This window comes from Myiozetetes cayanensis, unplaced genomic scaffold (genome assembly GCF_022539395.1).
Source record: "Myiozetetes cayanensis isolate MyiCay16 unplaced genomic scaffold, myiCay2020 scf20-37, whole genome shotgun sequence".
Classification (NCBI taxonomy): domain Eukaryota; kingdom Metazoa; phylum Chordata; class Aves; order Passeriformes; family Tyrannidae; genus Myiozetetes; species Myiozetetes cayanensis.
In genome coordinates, this window is record NW_026087412.1 from 3,418,311 (window position 1) to 3,439,805 (window position 21,495).

Below are 21,495 nucleotides of genomic sequence, written 5' to 3' on the forward strand. Positions count from 1 at the left end.
CTTGCGCCGCGTGTGTGCTGGCGTGAGCAATCCGCGTGCAACGTGCGCCTTGGTGCGTGTCACCCCGTGTGCAGGGCGCACTGTGTGTGCACTCCCATGCCCAGTGTGCGACAGGCACATTGGTGTATGCACTCCCACGTGTGACACGCGTGTTGCCGCATGCGGTTCCACGTGCAGCACGCGCAATTCCCCGTGCACCGCGCGTGTCAGTGCGTGCGGTCCCACGTGCGCTGTGCACATCGAATGTGCGTGGTTCCAGGTGCGCTGGGATCGCGACAGAGCGCGTGTGTGCCCTCTGCACCTCTGTGCACGCGATCCCACCTGCCGTGTGTGCGCATCTCGGCGTGCACGATCCCAGAGCGTGCAGAGTGTGTTTTGGTGTGCGCGATCCCACGTGCAGCGTGCATGATCCCATGTGCCCTGCGCCTCTTGGTGGGCACCATCCCGTGTGCGGAGCGTGTTTTGGCGTGCGCGATCCCACGTGCGGGGTGCGCGATCCCGTGTGCGCGGTGCCCCCTCGGCGTGCACGCTCTCCCGCCCCTCGTGTGCGCGATCCCGGGTGCGCGCATCCCAAGAGCGCATCCCAAGAGCGCATCCCAAGAGCGCCACCCAGTAGCGCGCCCGCGCTCTGCAGCGGGACGGGCGGGCGGCTCCCGGGAATCCTTCGCCGGGACCGGCAAACGTGGAGCCCAACAAAGCGCCGGGGCAGCGGCGGTGGCGGGTTCCGCCCGCTCCGGCCCCACGGGAGCGTTGCTGGTCCCCTCCGCGGGTGCTGAGTCTCTCCGGGAGCAGGTCGCTTCCTCGTGGGCGTCGCTTAAATCAAGAGCTCTGCGTGGCCGCGGGTGCTGCAGGGTTTGAGCTCGGGGTGGGAGTGGGCATCACGCCACAGGGGGCTGGGTGCCCCAGTGCCACCAGTCCCTGCCAGTGCAGCCACGGGCCCAGTGCCGCTCACAGCAGACCCCCAGGCTGGTTCATCTTGTGCTGTGATTTCACAAAGCAATGGTGTCACTGCTCACTCTGGCACAGCCTGATCCACATCGTGGTACCCAGTGCAGGGACAAGAGAGGCTGTGGGTCCCCTAGACCCCCACTCCACATGATGCTCTCAGCATCATCCCCACTGCTGCTCCCTGTGGCTTGGGGGCACCTGACCCCCTGCACTGACCTCATCACCTTTCACCGAAGCATGTGGGGAAACTGCACCAGGACAGTGCAAAGTACCCCAAAGCAGCCCTGGCCATCCCTCAGGGCTCCCTTGACCCCTGGGACTCTGCACACCCCATGGTCCTGCATGTGCCTTTGGTGCTGCGAGATGTCACCAATGCTGTGAGACATCGCCAGATGTTTCCAGTCTTTTATTGCCGGGGTGAATCATTTATTGGGGCAGCCAGGCTGTCTGCAAAACACTCATGACAGCTGATGCCAGCTGAGCATGACCTCCCCAGGAGTATTTTGAGGTGTTTGCCCCATCGTGCAGTGGGGATGCCACAGCCCTGATTCCCTTCCTTGGCTGGAGGAAAGCTCCAAACCCCATAGCCCTGCTGTGTCCCCATGGTGAGGTGAGAGGGATGTGTGGGTGGTACAGCCACCCAGACCAACACCCAGGCTGTCTCCTGGGGCAGTGGGAGAAAATGCCATTTCCTTGCACCCTGGGGCATTTACTCCCTGTTACCTAATCCCAGGTGAATGTGACACAGGTGGGTGATCCTGCAGGGATGAGGTGAGCCCTGGTAGCACAGGGCCCTGGTCGCTTCTCTCAGGCTTGTTCAAGTACCCCAGGGCAGAGCAGGTGATCAGCTCTGCCTCCTCCATGGAGCAATCGAGGCAGAGCCAGGGCTGGAGGAGGTGGCATAAGGGGGACTCAGATGCCCCATGTCCCACTCTGGGCATGGCTGGGGAAGGATGGGCCAGATCTGGGGTCACCCTTATAGCCATCCTGCCACCGGGATGGGATCAGCATCCAGTCCCTGTGCTCTGGAGGGGCCAGAGCTCCCTTATATTAATGATGTGCTCTGTGACACCTGTCTTGCAGGCAGCGAACAGGCTTCACCTACCAAACCCCAGGTGCTCCGAGGTGCTCCCAGCTACGTTCACACTCCCATGCCCGTGGACCCAAACCTTGGCACAAAGCGATATTTTGGCACCTGACCAACAACGGTGCCGCTGCGCCAGGTGCCAGCCTTTCTGCTTTCCCCAGGGCGTGCATTTCCCCCTCGGATCTCGGGTGGGACCATGGCAGCATGTCCCCAAGCCTGGTGTGTCTGGCAGCAGCCCTTGGCCGTGCCCAGAGCTCTCCATGTGGTGCTGGCCGAGGCAGAGCCGCTCCGCCCTGTCCCCCCGCGCAGAGGGGAGCGCGGGGAGGAAATTGCTGCTGACGGAGCTGCGAGCGCTGCCGGACTGGGGGATGACTAAGTTTGGCAGTGCTACCTGCTGGCTGTTTTTCCTTTTATGGAGGATTTGAGCGAGCCGCTGGAGCGATTCTCCGAGAGAACCCAAAGGGATCCACCCTGATCTTGGGGATGGGCACTGCCGGGCTGGGGAAAGGGTGGCTGGGGACCAGGGTGTGTGGTGAGATGTTGGGGCAGCGCGCGGCTGGTGGAGGCGGGGATCGACCCCCCTCACCCATCCGGATGGGGCACCTGAATGTTTTCACTTTCTATTTTAAGGAGCTGGCCTGTGGCCCTGAGCAGAGGCCTGACCTACAGTGCCAGCTGGGGCGCGTGGCTGCTGGCACCCTCTGTGTTACCCACCTTTGAGGCCACCCCTGCATCCCATGTCCATCCCAGAGTGGCTTTTCCACAGGTCCTGGGGTGAAAGGGAGAGAGGATGCAAGGGGACGTGTCTCTGCAGGGGGACACCTCACTGGAAGGGGACACAACTGCAGGGTTGAGGGTCTTATCTGCTCAGGGACACAGTGCTGCAAGGTGACAGCACTGCAGGGACATATTGCTGCAAAGGGATACTCCTCGGGGGTGGAGGCACAGCTCTGCACCCCAGGGCTGCTCTGTGGTGCTGAGATGTAAATGGGGCAGTCCAGCCTTGGAAAGTCCCCAGCTGGTGAGAAATGCAGAGAAAGAGAAACAAAAATAGCACCTTTCCAGTGACCATGCTGGGGGTGGCTTGTGGAGCCAGGGCCGGGCTTTGGCCTGGCTCCCTCAGCACCTGGGGCCACCACTCCATAGCCCCCAGCCTGTGTCAGGAGCTGGGACTGGGCTCCTCAGCTGTGTCCTGCATTCTTGGCATTATTCTCCTTTTCTCCTCCTCCTCCACCCCGGGGACGGCTCTCAAACCTCTCCATTTATGGATAGGAGGTTAGGTCAAGTGGGAGGGTGAGGGGACGCCTGGGTCCCTGGGGAGCGACGAAGGTCCCACTGCAGGATGGGGGCCATGGCCACCCCTGGAGGTCACAGCAGCGATGACGTGAGGGAAGTTGAGGGTCACCTGGGCATTGCCCCAGGGATCATGATGCCCAGTGCCACTGGGACCCCCACACAGGGTGGTGGTTGGGGTCACCCTGTCCCCCCAGGGTGCTGGAGTACCCTGAGCTGCTTCAGGCAGCCGGGGAGAAAACAGCCCCTGCAGTTGGGGAAGGGATTTTCCTCTTGTTTCGTCATTTTATTTTGAAGCCAAAAGCTGCCAGTTTGGGGGTGAGGCTGCAGCAGCTGCACCCCACCCTGAGAGGAGGAAGGGAAGGCTGGATGTGTCCCCAGCCCCAGGCCACCGAGGAGTCACTGGGGCAGGGTGAGCAGGGTGAGATGACTGCGAAGCTGCTCCAGATGACGAAACGTCCTGACTCATTCTAATCATTAATATTATTTGGAAAAGAAAAAAAAAAAGAAAAAAAAAAAAAAAAGAAGTGACTCAGGCAGCTGTACTCTGCCATTGGGTGGTGACAGAGCAGCTGCTTGGGGTTAGGTTTTTGGGGTGGATTTTCCCCCGGTCTCTAATAATACCTCGGGGTGTTGCTGAGGGAGAGGCGAATGCCCGAGGCAGTGTGCTCTCTGCCCTGCTTTAAAGGATGCTTTCGAGGGTAGTACATGAAAGACCCCCAGCCTCGGGATGTCCCAGGTTGTCCCCTGTCTGGGGAAAGACTTCAGCACCTTGTTAGGACCTGTGAGATGGATGATTCTCAGCTGTTCTTCAGTGTGATAACCAGCCTTGCAGCCCCCAGGCAAAACCCCTGTCCCCAAGGGCTGGGGGGCAAAGGGAAGGACCCCAAACCCATCGACCCCTCCCTGGCTCCCAGCTGACTCAGCTGGACAGGATTCCCACAATTTCCGTCAGATGCTGCCTGGAGTAAATGGGGAAGAGGTTTCACAAGCCCTAGTAATTAATGCTAATTACAGAGCAGCGACATGGGAAACATTTCTTCCCCAGGTGTCCTTCCAAAAATGGCTTTGTGCAGGTGTGGCACCATCCTTCGCTTGTCATTAGCGCTGCTCCGCCTCGGAGGAGGCGAAACCTTGGAAGGCTGGGACTGTGGGAACGGCGTGAGGGAGGACGGTCCCCGCGGGCGCCTGGCCCGGCTGCGGCTGCTGGCAGCTGGGTTTGGCTGGAGGGCAGGGCTCACACAACCCCGGGTCAAGACAACCCAGGGGGAAAAAATACCCTCCGACCTCCTTGAGCAGCATGACTCCTCCTGGCAGCTGCTGGCAGAAAAATAAAACCATAGAGAAGGGGCTTAGGATCTTTTTTTTTTCTTCTTTCTTTCTTTCTCTTTTTTTTTGTGGCTTGGTTCTGCTGCCTGTATTGGAGGGACAATGGAGTCCTCCCAGAACCAGGAGCTCATGCTGAGAGGGGCTGAGCTTCTCTGAGGCTTGAAAAAGTCAGGCTGAAGGGGTCTAAAAACCCTTTTCATCTTTGTTTTTCTTCTCCTCTCTGAGCTGCTAATGCTCAACCCCCCCTAGGTGTGAAGTACTGCAGTTAAAGTGGGGTGGAGGTGGGCTGGGAGACCTGAGCTCCAGAGCAACCTGGGATGGGCTGGAAAAAGCCTCCCCTGCCTTAGAACATGCCTTAGACCATCCCCAGCGCTTCTGCTGCAGGGAATCTCTGCTTCCCTTTATCTGGGTGGAGAAAAGAAGTTAAGGGAGGTACAGCAGGGCAGAGGAAGGGACCACCTTGGCCTCCATGGCCATGGTGACTGATGGCAGAAATCCTGGACTGGATTGTCAGCAGCAGAGATGCAGGGTAGAGGTGAGGGAACCCTTCCCATGCAGACTGTGGGGTCTCCATCCTTGGACCATGATTTCATGTGATTTTTATGCAAGATTGAGCAATGGGAAGGAGCTTGGAGGTGACCCAGTAATGCCAACTGGTGGTGGCCCCATCACCTTTAGTGGTGGCAATCAGCTACCCCGGATGGTTGCAGGGATTGACTGCTCTGCTGGTCTCCCACAGTCCCATATTGTTGTTTAAAATTGGGTTTTAGAATTATGGAATTTACATCTCCACCCAGGGATGGTTGTGTCCTATTTAACTTAAGGCTCAGGCCTTTTGGAGCAGAGGGAGATGATGAAGGGGCTGGTGCTTCTGTTTGATGAAGAAGAGCATATCCCATACTGGAAACATATTTATTTAGGAGTGGAAACAGTGTCAAAAGACTTGGATGAAGCTCACAGAAGAGGAAATCAGACGGGATTAAATCCACCCAGGGCCAGTTTCCAGGTCATTTCCATACTTCTTCTCCCAGTCCAGAGGCTGTGGCTGCTGTGACTCCCCATCCTCTGGCCAGTTTGGGTGGGGGCTCTGTGACAGAGCGGGGCTGGCGGGCAAAGCCTCATTCCCACTGGGCTGGCAAGCTGGGAAACTGGTCCTGGCACAGGAGAAAGCCACCTCCTCCACAGGCTGGATGGGAGCTGTGACTGTCTGCGGGGTGCTTAAATAATCGTGACTTTGCTGAGATGACTCCTTTTTGATGTGTGCATCCCTCTGACTCTCCCTTTGCAGTTTTCCCTTGCAGCGAGGGGAGTTGCCGAGCACATCCCAATGGATGGGCCTTCTCCCACTGCTCGGTCCCGGCTCCTGTCTGAAGGTTGGGAGGAAAAGGGCCACACCAAACCCAGCGCTCCGGTGCGCGAGCCAATTCCCCCAAGGATGGTTGCTTTAATGAGATGTCACAGCTAATGAGTCTGCTGGCAGAGTGCTCGTGGAGGAACGTGCTGCGAAGTGGTAACGCAGCAAGTCTCGGCGCTGGGATCGCGCTGCTTTCCAGGCTCTGTCCAATCCCAGGGAATCCATGGGAACAGCTGGGTGAACGACCTTGTTCTCCACCCCAGCATCAGCCAGCAGTGGCTTGCTGACAGCCCACACTGCCTGCTCGCTATCAGGATGTGACTGGGCCAAGCGTAAGGAATAAATTCATCTCAAAAAAGTGGGATGGCAAATAAACCAGCCAGAGCAAATATTGGGAGATCCCAATATGCCAGGCACCAGCACACGGTTCATTAAGTGGGACTGGTGATTTATGGGAAGAAATTAATGGTTCTGATGGGCTTGTGCTGCACTGTGAGACCCCCTTTGCCCACAGCAAGAGAGAACATCAGCCTTGCTGGGGCCTTAGGCTGCCAGGAGATCCGAGGCTTTCCATTACGGCAGTTGAGCTTGAAAAAAAGCTGAGCCTCAAAATCCCCAGGGGGAGAGGGGAGGACAGGGCCTGGGGGGCTCCTGTCCATTGTTCCTGGAGCTGATGCACGAGGGCAGGGAAACACAGACCCCTCTTCCCTCCCTCTGCCTGTCCCAGGAACAGGGATGCAGGATGATCACAGAGTGCAGGATTATCGGGGGTGTAGGATGATCGAGGATGCAGAATGATCCAGGGCACCCATCCCATGAGAGGGCAGGGGAGGGAGGGGATCATTTCTAAGGTATATTCCTGGTGAGTTCAGGGTTTACAAAGCGATGGAGGGGGGCAGAGGGCCTCAGCTGCTCTCTGGTTTCCGGTTTCCGCTGCCTTTCTCCAGCTGGTTACCGCAGACAGGGCCAGGTTTTGCCATTTAAGGCTGATTTCCCCAGGCTGGGCTGTGCTCAGAGCTGCCGGGGAGGTCGGTCCCTCGGCCATGCGGCGTTAATTAAAATGCGTGCCCAAAGAGGGGTGGGCGCTGTGGGTGAGGAGGGGGAACTCTCACCATCCTGACCTTTCTTTGTTCCATGTCTTCTTTCACTGACCTCAAAGGCAGAGGAAAGAGCCAAGGGAGGGGATCTGGGTTCGTCTGTGGAGCGATGTACCCAGTGTTGGATGAGCAAGAGAAAACCTTTCCTGGTCCCAGATGCTGCGGGATCTGGGCAGGAGCTCTAGTCCCAGGGGGCTGGGTGAGCAGCCCCCCTGTCTGCTGAGCCAGCCCTGAGTGAGGGACCCAAGCTGAGCAATGCCAGGGGGCAGCAGGGACACCCTTTGCCCTGCCAGGCTGCAGCCAGGACCGAGCCCAGGCTGTGCCAGCCCATGCTCTGGGCTTCCTCATTCCTGTCACCGCAGCTGGTGGTTTTGCCTTCCTCTTGCTTGTTCCCATCCCCCCCAGACTCTTGCAAAACAAGAACAAGGGCTCCCAGAGAGTGAAAGGCACTGTGCAGCCATCTCGCAGCCTTGGGTAGTGGGTTTGGAACCAAGGGGGCTCCCGCAAAACCTCCCCAGGAAAATCATTCCCTGGTTTTTCTGCATGCTGAGTTGTCTCTTACTGGGCTGAGAAACTGTAGGGAATGGCCACTCTTCATGTCTGTCTGAGCCCCACTGTGGTCCTGGTGGCTCCTGTATCTTCTTGGCTTCCTCTGTTGCTCTGTGCTCCAGTGGTGGAGGAGCTCTGCAAGCCACCTCTGCAATCCCACACGTCTCTGCTCTGCCATGAGGATGGGAAGAGAGCAGAAGGGTGAAAATAACAACTCCATTTATTTTTTTAAGGCTGGAGGAGGGAGAGATGTGCTCATACAACACCCTGCATGTGCCAGCACAGGGTGCCGTGGGGACAGCTGGGCCAGGACAAGCAGGGAAACCCCAGGGCTGTGCAATTGCTCCAGTGAGTGCCACCTGTAAGTACTTGAGGTTCTAACAGGACTTAAGTGCATTTTTCAAATATTCTCAGAGCTGATAACACCTCCACCACCCTGGAGGGGCTCAGTGCCTGCCCAGGCATACATCACCTGCATGGGACAGCAGAGAGGGCACCCAGGGGTGGCACAGGGACCAGGAGAGTGCAGAGTGCTCCTATCGTCCTCCTGACAACTCACAAATCCCATCACATTTTCTCCTTCCAGATCTTTGTCCCCCAGCCCAGGCTGTGGTGGGATGGAGATCAGTGTGTCCTGGCCAGTCCCAGGTCAGAGCTGGCAGCAAGGTGCCTGAATGTGCCAGGGGAGTGACAGCCAGCACATGGCACCCAGGGCTTTTGTTTGCCTTCCTCTTGAGATCTTATCACCTGCCGGCAGGAATGTGTGAAATGAGCCAAACAAAGCACAGGTGGAAATACTGTCTGAGGGAGAGTGAGGGACCGGAAACTTCCGGGGCAGTGGGCTGGGAGGGCAGTGAAATGCAGTGGGGCTTGGTGCCTCTGCACCTGCACTTTGTGCCGGTGGTTTCCTCCTGTCCCCAGTCTGCGTGCGAGTGGCCTCAGGATGATATCAGAGGGATGATATTGTTGCAAGCTCACCGGCTTGACCGGGGGTTTGCTGCAGATCTCAGGGTAAGTTGGACCAGAGGGGCTGGTTGGGAGCAGCATCACCTTGCAAAGCACAAAGGCGCTCTCCTTCCCTCGGTGCCAGCCCATGGTGAGCCCCACTGTTGTCCCAGCCTTAGGGACCAGAAACAAGCCTGCTTGCCTGGCACCGAGTGGAAACCACCTGGCCATCCTCCCATGTGCCTGCTCCCCAAGGTGGGGGGAGATGGATGGACACTGGCTTTCAATTCTGGTGGCTCTGTGAAAGGGCTGAGTGCTCTGTAAGGACTGAATCACCCCTGAAGGTTTATCTGAGCCTGAAGGAGCGTGGGGAGTGGTTGGGGCATTGACTAGAGCAGGTCCCGCTCCTCCAGTGCCGTCTCCCTGCCTGGGGTGAGCTGCTTGCGTCACAGCTCGGCACCGGCTGTGCAAACAGAGCCGGGGGCCAGCCCGGGCAGGGATGGGGCTGGGATGGGGCCCAGAGCAGCTCCTGCATCCCTCCTTCTAGGAATGGGCAAACCCTGTCTTGCCTGCCTGTTCCCTGAGCATCCCTGTGCTCACAGGAGGAGGAGCTGGTGCAGTTTTGGGGTCACTGGGGAGGGTGGGAGTCCCCATTTTCGAGTGCACCCCCAGCAGCAAAGCACAGTGGTCTCAGACCCCCATGACCCCCCTGCTGGAGATAAATGGGGGTTATGCCCCAAACCCAAACTAGAACTGCCTACAGTCACAAGTGCTTTATATTGCTTGGCACGGGTGGGAGAGCCACCCTGAACAGGAGGCAATGGGCATCTCTGCTCTCTGCACCTCTGCTTGACACACAGAGAACAAAGGCAGTGCTATTCCCTCCCTCTCTGAGGTGGGAGAGGTCACCTCTGCCAAAGACTTGAAGCCCCCAGATGGAAAGTGCCATTAGCCCAGCAGAGATCAAAGCGAATTTCCCGGCGTGCTGAAGTAGCCCAGGATCTGTTTCATTTCCTAGGTATGGTACGAGCAGAAAACTCCATCCAGCTGCTTCCCTGCTTTTATCATCAGAGACCAAGAAAAATCAATTCCCAGAGTAATTAAGCAGCAGTTGAAAATGCACCGTATGGCTTGGCATAGCACTATGTAACACCTGTGGGAGGCTTTTGCCAGGACAGGGAGATGAACACTAGGGAGCAGCTTTTAGGGAAAGACCTCCCCCCTGGAGCTGCATCATGGAAGAGGGTCATTCAGTGGTGTTCAGGTGATGATCCAGGCAGGGTGAGCTGGGCCAAAGGGCTGAGACTTGCAGAAAAAACCCAGGAAGAATCAGCTTTTTCTCTTCCGCTTCTCTTTTTAGCTAAAGGAAATACCCCCCAAAGCTGATGCCAGGCCTGGCTGGAGGGGAGGGCTGCTCCACTGCTCTCCGTCCCTCAGGGAAGCTCCAGCACAGGATTTAGCTTATACCTGTCCCATTGCTGTGGAAGAAGTGGACTCCAGGGATGCCCAGGGTGGCTGGGAATGCTGAGCCTGGGAGCCGGGCCGGCATCTCCCCGGGATCTGGCTGTGCCGGTGTAATCGTGCTGTGCGGGGGAATGACCTTGGGCTGAAAACAATTCAATGCTTGGGCCTCACAGGCTCTTGCTATCAAGGTCAACCAAGACAGCCCCGACAGCACATTTAACCAGTGGGGGAAGGGAGGGCTTTGCTCTGCTCTGACCGAGCCAACACAGCCTGGGGAGGGTGGTACAGCTGCAAGACACCAGGATGGTGTCTGGGCAGAGGGTCCCAGCCTGGGGAACCAGCTGGTGGATGCTGACTTGGCTGCCTAAAAGGCTGGGAATGAAGCCCTGCTGCCTGTGTGGGCTGGGGGATCCTGGGGTCAGCATCAGGTTCTGGAGTGTTGGCACAGGGGTCAGCATTGAAAGCACGGGACATGGAGATGAGGGTGGAGGCAAGGAGGACAGGCAGGGCTGGGAAAATGGGTGGAGAAAAATCACTGCTCAGGGCTTCAACCCCTCCAGCAAAGTCCTGCTGTCAGGGACAGCAGGCTGTAAAAACCAGGCACGTGTCCCCTGCCATCACCTCAGCTGCCTGGGCAGGGCTGTGCCCTTTTCCAACAGCCTCAGCAAAACCTGGCACAGGTTGTCTGTCTGTGCCTTGAAAATGGAAAAGAGTGAATTTGTACAGGTTTCCAGCATGATACAATGTAATGATTTTCCTTCCTTGTGGATGGGAGGGATGCTCGATGCACGGTTAGCCCTTCCATGCGGATGCAGCAGATCAGGGGAGAACAGCCCTTGCACATGGAGGTCTGCGGAGGGAAAGGGTGATCGGAGAGAGCTCGAGGATCAATACAAAGGAGCAGGAACCTCAGGGAGGGATGTCTGAGAGAGCAGAGTGATGCTTAAAGGGGGAGAGGAGAGTCTGCAGCTCGTCAGGGATGAGCTGGCATCGGGGATGCAACACAACGAGCCAGGAAAATGTCAGGGGCTGTTTTGCTTCAGGTTTTAATGCTGAATATGTTCCCATAAAGGGAGAGGTGGGGGCTGCAGAGAGGCCCCCAAACATCTCCAAAGGGGAAGATGGGCCTGGGACTGCTGCTTAGATTTTACCTCATGCAAATTCTTGTTAGAGCTGATGCTGCAAGGAGAAAATTGAAAGAGGAAGGTGCTGAGATGGTCCCTGTGCCTGTGAAACTGGGGATGTGGTCAGCACCTTTCCTTCTTCCCCTTGGGGAGCGGGAAGGGAAGGGAAAGGCAGCACTCCAAAAAGCCTGCACGATTTTTGTGAGGGTGATTTAAAGTGACTGGGGTGGTTTCAGGAGTTTCCACCTCTCTCTCATTGTCATAAAAGCAGGAGGGAGAGAAGGGAGGCCCGAGCGCATGGCAGGGTTAGTGATTGAGGAGCTGGCGCTGAAGGGGTGTGCAGAAATCCAAGCCAACTCCAAAAAGTGCCAGGATTATTTCCCCATTTTGACTCCCCTCTCCCCAGAAGTGTGGCACATGCCATTTCTGCATGGGCAAAGGGTTTCTGCTCTAGGGGAAGGGCTGGAAGAAGCGAGTGGAAAGCAGAGCTCACATGTTGTCCCACAAGTGCAGTAACTCAAGCACGGCCGTATCAGCTGGTGAAGGACAGGAGGATCCTCCCCTGGATAGTTTTGTCCAGAGTCAGTGAGAGCCAAGCACCAAGGACGAGCAGGAAGAAATGAAGCAAAACAAGGAAACTTGGGAGCCTGTGATGTCTGCCCAAGGGTAACACAACAGCTGAGAAGCTCTTTGCTCGGTTCCTCTTTCTGTCCTTTCAGCTTTTGCAACACCCCAGGAGGGATGGGAGGGGAGCCCCAGCCATGGCCAGGGAGTTGGCCTGGTGCATCACACTGTGTATGATCTGGGTGGTGAACTGGCTGGTGGCTTCCCTGCCAAATGTCTTCAGTCTGGGAGGAGGCTGTGGCACTGGCTGTGTGCTGGAGGCCACATCCTGCTGTCCCCACTGAGGCTGCTAAAGCTGGGAGATGTGGGGCCAGCGCTGCTGCCCTCCGGATGCTGGGGGATTGATTGCTTTCTGATTCAGTCTGATAATCAAGAGACTCTAATTGCCCAGTAATTCCCTCCCTGCCTAATGGGCTGTCTCGCATCGCGGCTCCCCAGGCCGGCTCCACCCAACCGGCTCACCAGGGTGCAGTGGAGCACAGCATCCCATCCCTATGATGCCCGTCCCATCCAGCTGCCCAAGACCCCATGGGCCCTGGTTTCGTTCCCCACATGGCCCTGACCTCCTGCTGATGTTCCCCATCCCAAACCCATCCCCCCGGTGCTGTTGTCGGACTTTTCCCCAGTTTATCAGCGCTATTCATGGACCACGGTTCACACCCTCAAGGGCCATCAGCTCTACCCATGCCTTGTGGCTCCCCTTATTTGACGTATAATCTTCTAATTAATAATCAGCCTTTTCTAAGTGGAGCGCAAACATTAATTAATTCCCCGTGAGGTAGGTAATTAACAGCGATGACTCCCATTTTACTGCAAGGGAAGCTGCGATACAGGGATCTTGCACGATGCGCCCGAGGTGGCAGAGGAATGACCAGGCAAAGGCAGCTCTGCTCTAGCACAGCCCTGCAGGAACCCCTTGCTGGGTCCCCTTGCACTGAGGACTTCCCCGTGGGGACAGTCCCTGTGTGCCAGGGTATCTTTGCTCCATCACCACGGCCACCTCCAGCATGGAAGGGGTGGTCCCAAAGTGGCCTGGCCTGGCAGATCCATCACCATCTCTGCCCTGAGGGATGAGGCATGTCCCTGGAGTGGCCCAGAAGAGCCTGCAGGTGTCCTGTCTCTCCACACCATCCCTTCCAAAGCATCCATCTGTGAGCAGCCATTGGTGCAGGGTTTGGGAATGGATGCTGGTGAAGGGTATGCCATCCAAAGGAAAAGGACTGCTCCAGTGTTTCTATCCGTGCCCAGTGTCCCATCACCTCCCATCCCCCCAGGTAATTACAAATCTCCATCTCAACAGGCTTTTGCAGGTTCCTCCTGCTGCTCTCCTCCTTTGTTTGTCCCACAGCAGGGAGCAATGAAGTGTGTGTGGGGGGAATAATGCCTGGGTCTCCCCTCAGCCAGACACACGCTGGCAGTTTGGGGAGGGAGCCCCATCCTCATCCCCTCACTGTGATCTCTGCAGCTCCCTGCTGACAAAGAGCTTGCTAGTGTGGGCTGCCAGACCCTGATGGCAGGGCTGGCTCCCCCTCCATGATGCTGGACGAGGGGTGTCCTCTGGAGAACAGGCACTTCTAGCTTATTTTTTTCCCCCTGGAGAATTTTGTTTTTCTTCCCTGTCATCACTGTTTTCAAATGGCTGAGATTACACATCCAAGGTCCCCATGCTGAAGTCTGCACGCTTCCAACCGGCAACAGATTGCGAGTGGCTGCTGCTACTTTACTTACAGGGCTGCTTAATTAACTTGATTAATCAGCCTGTGTTCGCACAACACTCTGGAGACGCAAAGCCCTCTGGTTGCTGCCGCCTGCTGCTGCACGGCCACTGCCCTTGCCTTTATCCCAGACCAATATTGGATGGTCACAGCCAAGGAGGGAATCGCAGAAAGGCAGCCTGGGCTGGAGCAGCCACGTTTCCCACTCCGGCGAGGTTTGGATCAGAGGACAAAACAAATATTGCCCAAATCTGACCAAACTGCTGCTCCCACAGTGTCCCCTGCCAGCACAGGGTGGGATGGGGAGCAGGGACCAGGGCCCCCTGCTTGACTTGAGGGCCGAGCCAGAGGCGGTGGAGCGTTCCCGTCTCCCAGGTGCCACCGCAGGCACACGGCCCTCACTGGTGCCCGGTGGCAGGGGCTGCGCTCCCGGTTGCCCAGGTGGGTCCAAGGGCCGAGGGCCTTGCAGGAGCCGTGCCCTGCTGACATCAGCAGTGAACTTGGCCCGGGTCCCGCTCCGGGCCGGGGTCACCGGTGCCCGCCCGGCCCGGGGGCTGCAGGTGATGGGCGCTCCATGTGCCCCACGTGGGCAGCGCTGCAGGCAGGGACAGGCAGCACCCCCGAGGTCCTGCAGCACACCTGCACCCCGGGGTACCCCATCCCTCCCGGGGGTCTGCAGACTCCCTGCTCCCGCACAGCCCGGGGAGGTGGGGGGGAGCGAACGGGCCGGGACATCCCCCCATCACCCGCGGGGCTTTGTGCGAGGGCTGTGGCGGTGGTGGGGCTGCACGGGGACACCGGGGCAGCGCGAAGCGCGGTGCGGGGCGAGCACGAGGCAACAGCCCCGTCCTTAAACCATCACGGCGACACCCGAGGGCTGCGCCCCCACCCCAAATTGCCTCGGCTCCCCCTCCGCCCCCGACATTTCCCTCACGGCGGGGCGGGGGCGCTGCCAGGCGCGCGCGCGGGGGCGGGGCGCGGCGCGGGGGGCGTGGCCGGGCCGGGGCCAATGGGAGCGGCGCTCTCCGAAAGTTTCCTTTTATGGCGAGGCGGCGGCGGCCGCGGTCCGGATATAAGGCGCGCGCGGGCGGCGGGCGGGAGCCGCCGCGAGCTCTGCCTGCCCTCACCGCGCGCGCGCCCCGCTCCCGCCGCCGCCTCGCGCCCGCCCCGGCTCCGACCGCGCCACTCCACACAAGGTGAGAGCGGCGACGAGAGCGGTGATAGCTCGTCGTTGTTGTTGTTATTGCCGGTGCGATCGGGGCTGTCGGGACGGCGGCGATCCCGCTCCCGGCGCGCCCCTTTGTGCGCTGTGCGGGGTGGCGGCCCCGCAGCGCGCTGCCGTATTTTAAGGGCTGCAGGCGCGGTTCAACGCTCGTTCGGGGGGTGATGCTCGCGGGGGGGGTCGCGCCCCTGCCGCCTGCGGGGCTAATCCGCGCCGTTAAGAGGATTGCTCGTGGGGCCGGGGGGAAGCGGGCGGCTCGGCTGTTGTGCCCTGCCAGCGGCGGGGGGGACGCGCACTGCGGGGCTTTGTCTGCTCCGGGGAGCCGCCCGCGGTGGGCTCGGGATCTGGGGGCGTTGTCCTCGGTGGGGAGGGGCGCGGCCCCCCAGCCCCGCACATGCGGGCAGCCCCGGTGGCTGATGCTCGTAGGGGAGGGAGGCGGCACCCCCTGTGCGGGGCGAGGCTGTGGATCGGAACAATGCGGGGTTGGGGGGCGCAGGGGGGGACCCCCCCGGTGTGCCCGGAGCCCTGGTGCGGGCAAGGTACCCGCTCCGGCACCGACTACACTTCCCAGGCTGCCCGTGCGGGGCGGCACATGTGCGGCAGCTGCCGCCGACCCCCCGACACCGGATTACACCGGCGCGGCCGGAGCCGCCGGGGCTGAGCCTGGGCGGGCGGCAATTGCATAAGACTCCGGTTCCCTGGCGCTAATCCTGCCCGTGGTGCCGCTGGTTGATGGGACACAGCCCCGGTCACGGTTGGCTGATGGGCTGGGCGTGGTGGCCACCGGTTGTCCTGCTGTCGTTCCTTATTAGTGGCGGGTTGAGGCTGTGGGGGCTGCCAGGGTAGCGCCGCGTGTTATCCCCCCGCCCCGGGAGGTGTACCTGGCGCACGGTGGGGCAGCAGGACGAGCACCGTGTGACCCCCGGGGCTGGGTGGAGGTGTCGAGCCCCGCTGGCTGGCACAGGGCGGGGTGCTGGGATGAGCACAGGGCGTGACCCGCGGTGCTGCGCGGAGGCGTCGAGCCCCGCTGTCCGGCACACGGCGGGCGTTGGGGTGTGGCCGCCACGCCTGGGGTGTGGCCGCCGCCGTCCCCCCCGAAAACCGGTGGCGGGCGAGGCTCGGTGCTCCATCCATTGCCTTTTATGGTAATAATGCGAGAGGGCGCAGGGACTTCCTTTGTCCCAAATCCGCGCAGCGCCGAAATCTGGGAGGCGTCGCCCCCTCTAGCGGGCGCCGAGCGAAGCGGAGCTGCGCCGGCAGGAAGGAAATGGGTGGGGAAGGCCTTGGCGGCATCGCCTTCGCTTCCCGCCCGCAGTAACGGGGATGGGGCTTGGCGTGTGACCGGGGATGCTCATGTCTCCTCCTTCCCTCTCCTCCCGCAGCCAGCCATGGATGATGATATTGCCGCGCTCGTTGTTGACAATGGTTCCGGTATGTGCAAGGCCGGTTTCGCCGGGGACGATGCCCCCCGTGCTGTCTTCCCATCCATCGTGGGTCGCCCCAGACATCAGGTAGGTCTGGGGGGGTGCATGTGACCCGACAAAAATGAGCAGTTTTTGGTGGAAGTGGTTGCCTTCCGCAAGAGCAAGAAGCTTTTCCATTTGGCTTTATACCATTAGAGGCTTCTGCTCTGCAGCACAGCTGGTGGGGAGTGCAGCCTCCTGCAGAGCCTTTGTGCAGTGTGTGTTGGAGCAGCTGGCCAAGTGCCTTTCCTGATAGAATAGGGACAGTAATTGGAGGCTTAGCTTTGGGAAAAGCAGGTTATCCACCCAGCTGGGCTCGTCCTTCAACTGTACTTAACACATCTTCTTTGTTGTGCAGGGTGTGATGGTTGGTATGGGCCAGAAAGACAGCTACGTTGGTGATGAAGCCCAGAGCAAAAGAGGTATCCTGACCCTGAAATACCCCATTGAACACGGTATTGTCACCAACTGGGATGACATGGAGAAGATCTGGCACCACACTTTCTACAATGAGCTGAGAGTAGCCCCTGAGGAGCACCCTGTGCTGCTCACAGAGGCTCCCTTGAACCCCAAAGCCAACAGAGAGAAGATGACACAGGTGTGTAGAACTCCGAAGCTTGGAGCTACAGCAGATGTTGCTGCAGGCCAGCTCTCCTCTTCCATGTTGTCCTCTCTCCTCCTTCACCACTACTCTCCCTTTTTGCCATCTTCACAGGGTTTTCCTTTCCTGACCTGAGTCTCCTCTTTGCTGGACCTTGACAGGTTTTGTTTGCTCTTCTAAGCTGGCTTTCTCTGAGACTGAACTAGCAACTTGTCTAACTGCTGTTTCTGACTAGGCACACTAATCTATTTACAGCCTTGAGTGACTGCACTGTAGTTTACTTGGCATTTGTTTTGTTCCTTGCTGTGACTATATAAAGATGGCTCTGGTGGTGGTGTCCCTGCTCAGGCTCTGACCTGGCAGGTGTGGGTGGGGAACAGGTGAGATAAGCATGGACTTTGAGGGGGAGTGGAGAGATCTCTCTTACCTAGGGGCAAAAGTAAAACCACTTGCATGGACTTGGCATAGACTTGTAACAAGAACCGTGGGTTTTTATTGCTCTTGACTCAACCCCTTCTTTTCTCTCCTTAGATCATGTTCGAGACCTTCAACACCCCAGCCATGTATGTAGCCATCCAGGCTGTGCTGTCCCTGTATGCCTCTGGTCGTACCACTGGTATTGTGATGGACTCTGGTGATGGTGTTACCCACACTGTGCCCATCTACGAAGGCTATGCCCTCCCCCATGCCATCCTCCGTCTGGATCTGGCTGGCCGTGACCTGACGGACTACCTCATGAAGATCCTGACAGAGAGAGGCTACAGCTTCACCACCACAGCCGAGAGAGAAATCGTGCGTGACATCAAGGAGAAGCTGTGCTACGTCGCCCTGGATTTTGAGCAGGAGATGGCCACAGCTGCCTCTAGCTCTTCCCTGGAGAAGAGCTATGAACTCCCTGATGGCCAGGTCATCACCATTGGCAATGAGAGGTTCAGGTGCCCCGAGGCCCTCTTCCAGCCATCTTTCTTGGGTAAGTCCAACTCTAGTAGGATACTCTGTGCCCTCAGTGTTCCTTACATGAAGGGTGACCTGTAGGCTGTAGCAGTGGGATACCATATTGCTGCTGGTCTGTAGCAAGGTTTATGCTGTCCCACAAGTCAGCCTCACTTCCCATACAGCCTAAAGCTGTTGGAGGGATTTGGGAGAATTGAGCAGGAGCCACGGCTCTGTAGTGCCTTTCTGCTGGAGGAACTGCTGGTCCCCTGGTTGCCCATAGTAGCATCTCAGGCTTCCTTAGCTGTGTCTGAGCCCTTGCTGACTTGAGACTGCTTTTTTCCTCACAGGTATGGAGTCCTGTGGTATCCATGAAACCACCTTCAACTCCATCATGAAGTGCGATGTGGATATCCGTAAGGACCTGTATGCCAACACAGTGCTGTCTGGTGGTACCACAATGTACCCCGGCATTGCTGACAGGATGCAGAAAGAGATCACAGCCCTGGCACCCAGCACAATGAAAATCAAGGTAGGATGGAGTTGTGGGAACATCTCAGCACCCCTGCTAGGCTGAAACCCACGGTGGGTGGAGGGGGATAAACTAAACTCCTACTAGAAAAGATAAAGTGTCTGTTTCTGGTGCAGCCTTAATGGCCTTGGGTCTGGACAGGATGGCACCCACCCAACCATATGAATAATGGGATTAGTGTAAAGATTGGCTGCAAAGGAGGGAGGTGGGGGTGTGAGGTTGTGTCTTGATCCTGTTTGGACTTCATGGTATCTTGGCCACGGCTAGATAAGGGAGTTAAGGCAGCTCTGTCTTGCAGCAGTGTGCGTGGGCTGTGAGTGTAGTGTGATGCTGTGTCTGACTGGTTCCTCCTCTTCCCTGCAGATCATTGCCCCACCTGAGCGCAAATACTCTGTCTGGATCGGAGGCTCCATCCTGGCCTCCCTGTCCACCTTCCAGCAGATGTGGATCAGCAAGCAGGAGTACGATGAATCTGGACCCTCCATTGTCCACCGCAAATGCTTCTAAACCGGACTGTTACCAACACCCACACCCTTGTGATGAAACGAAACCCATAAATGCGCATAAAACAAGACGAGATTGGCATGGCTTTATTTGTTTTTTTTTTGGCGCTTGACTCAGGATTAAAAAACTGGAACGGTGAAGGTGTCAGCAGCAGTCTTAAAACGAAACATGTTGGAGCGAACGCCCCCAAAGTTCTACAATGCATCTGAGGACTTTGATTGTACATTTGTTTCTTTTTTTAATAGTCATTCCAAATATTGTTACAATGCATTGTTACAGGAAGTTACTCGCCTCTGTGAAGGCAACAGCCCAGCTCGGAGGGAGCCGATGCCAGTTACTGGTGTTAGGTTATAATTGCTTGTCTGTAAATTATGTAACCCAACAAGTGTCTTTTTGTATCTTTCCGCCTTAAAAACAAAACACACTTGATCCTTTTTCTCTTCGATTTGTCAAGCAAGCAGGCTGTGTTCCCCAGTGATAGATGGGAATGAAGGCTTTACAGTCCCCCCACAGGGCCGGGAAGGGCCAGTATGTGGGGGAGGGAGGGGCTACCTGTACACTGACTTAAGACCAGTTCAAATAAAAGTGCACACCATAGAGGCTTGACTGGTGTTGGTTGTTCATTTTCTTTTCATGCCCTTTCTTGACAGTTGCTCCCTGCTCTGATCTTGCCCTGCCAGGCTTGCGCAGCTCTGCTATCGGGCTGGGGGGGATGCTGGTGCTGCAGGGCACAAGGCAGATGGCTCTAGGTGATATGTGGGGGGGATAGAGCTGAGCCTGCCAAACCTGTGGATCTCCAAGGCTGCCCAGGGCTGGAGCTTTTCAGATACTGGCAGTGTGTGCTTCCAGTAAGGCTGGATAATTTAGCAGGGATCCAGCTGCACCTTCCCAAATGCTGCTCTATGCATGTCTTCTTAGTTGTATGTCTAGGTTTGGAGTGATGGAAGCAAGTGGGGTGTGGGGATGCTGTAATTATGCCAGAACAGCTGCCTTTTCCTTCAGCCAAGGCTCCTTTGAATAGTCTGCAGCCTCATGTGGGGCCGTGTCCCATCTTCTCCCTGCTTTAGGTGTCAAAGCTTGTCTGTCCTGCTGGTTTTCCCTGGGAGGGGAGGCCCGGGTTCAGGCTGGGAGACTAATGCTCTGGCAGGGTGCTGGCTGGGTGGAGCACCTTTCAGGTGAAAGCGAGAGAAAGTCTCCTGTGAAGTGGAAAAAATTGCCTTCGGAGAGCAAGGCCACCCGGGTGTTACATGGGTGGGGCTGGGAAAAAGGTGCAGGGAGGAGGGAGGAAGCTCTGGCAAGGTGAATGACACCTACAACTCCAGGACTTGCTGAAGGCAGTGCAGGTACCTTCCTCCAGCCCAACCTCTGCCAGAAAGGCTTGCACGGATTCTTGGCTCTGGCCCCATCTTCTGGGCTTCTGAACCTTCTGTGATGCTTCAGCCTTGTTCGATCAACTTCAGACTGGCTTCATGGAAGAGAGCGGCTGCAGGGGGGGACCCTCTCAAAGCTGTGCTGGGAGATGGGACCCTGTTGGACATAGCAAAGTCCAGGAGTCCCTAGGGCTGGAGCCACTGCTGTGAAAAGGAGACAGAGGATTGAGGCTGCTGGATCAGGACCAGGGAGAGCTGAGCCAGGTGACGCTGGGTTGCCAGCTCGGGCAGACCAGACCTGGGAGCGTTGCTCTCAGGTGTGCTGGCTTCCCAAGGCTCCACCAGCCTGCCTGCCTTTGAAGAGCTAATGGCTGTGATTGTGTCATGCTTCCAGCAGATGAAAAGCAGGGAACAGGCTCCAGTGTCTCTTTAATCCTCTGCCTGGCCTGCTCCTGTTCTGGTCTCGTGCTGTACTCAGGGTGGACCTGCTGGTTTCTGTCCTTCATGTCCCCAGCCTCCCTTCCGGGTGCAGTGGGAACCTGGCAGGGCTGGAGGTACAGGCTGAGCTGACAAGTTATTGGAAGCACCAGTTTGCAACAAGAAACAGGTTGGAGCATGGCCCAAACTGGGCTTATAACCTGAGGTCTCGGGGAAACGGGATGAGGAGGAGGCAGTGGCAGCTCCTGGGGAAAGAGCTGGTGGGAACAGGGCAGGAAAAAGGCCAAGGGGCAAGATGAGATGACAGGAATAGGGAAATGGGGTGCCTTTCTTCATCCCTGTCTGAAATGGTCACTGATTGCTGTGGGAAAATGTGTTGAGACACAAAGAACAGAAAAGATGATGTTAGCAGTGAGAAACTGTGGAGTAACAAAATGCTGGGGGCTGAGAGCAGCTCAGGTGGGCAGAGGTATGAGCCCAGGGAGAGGGTGAGCGCTGGGCTGGTGCAGAGCTGCCCAGACGCAGGGCAGCCAGGATGAATTTCCTGCTGCCAGCTGAGATTTGCTGTTAGTTAACACTTTGCAGGGCTTTTTCTCCTTCTCATTTCACTTACTGTTTTGGGCAACCAGCTCCCCTGTAAAATGAGGCCGAGCCTTCCACGGCCCTTCCCAATGTCTCTCCAGTGTGAGGCCAAGGCTCTGTTTATCCCTCCTCTGGGCCATTACATGCTGGAGAAAAGAATGTGGTGCCGGGCAGGGACCACTGGAGCATTACTCAATGCTCCCAACTCTGGCGAGCAGGGGAGAGCCCCGAGTGGTTTCCTCTCAGGAACATCAGGCGCTGGAAGAGGGGGATTTTTTTAACCGCAGTTTCTCTGTCATCACATTTTGATTCACCCCTCGC

General features: G+C 57.6%; 1 protein-coding gene across 1 annotated transcript; it reads left to right on the top strand.

The window, feature by feature from the left end:
• Window positions 1-14,606: 14,606 nt before the first annotated feature.
• ACTB (actin beta) lies at window positions 14,607-19,390 on the top strand. Its single transcript, XM_050317560.1, has 6 exons — window positions 14,607-14,725; window positions 16,134-16,262; window positions 16,573-16,812; window positions 17,347-17,785; window positions 18,099-18,280; window positions 18,644-19,390. The coding sequence occupies exons 2-6, from the start codon at window positions 16,140-16,142 to the stop codon at window positions 18,785-18,787; spliced, it is 1,128 nt and encodes a 375-aa protein (XP_050173517.1). The 5' UTR covers window positions 14,607-14,725; window positions 16,134-16,139; the 3' UTR covers window positions 18,788-19,390.
• The last annotated feature ends 2,105 nt before the right edge of the window (window positions 19,391-21,495 follow it).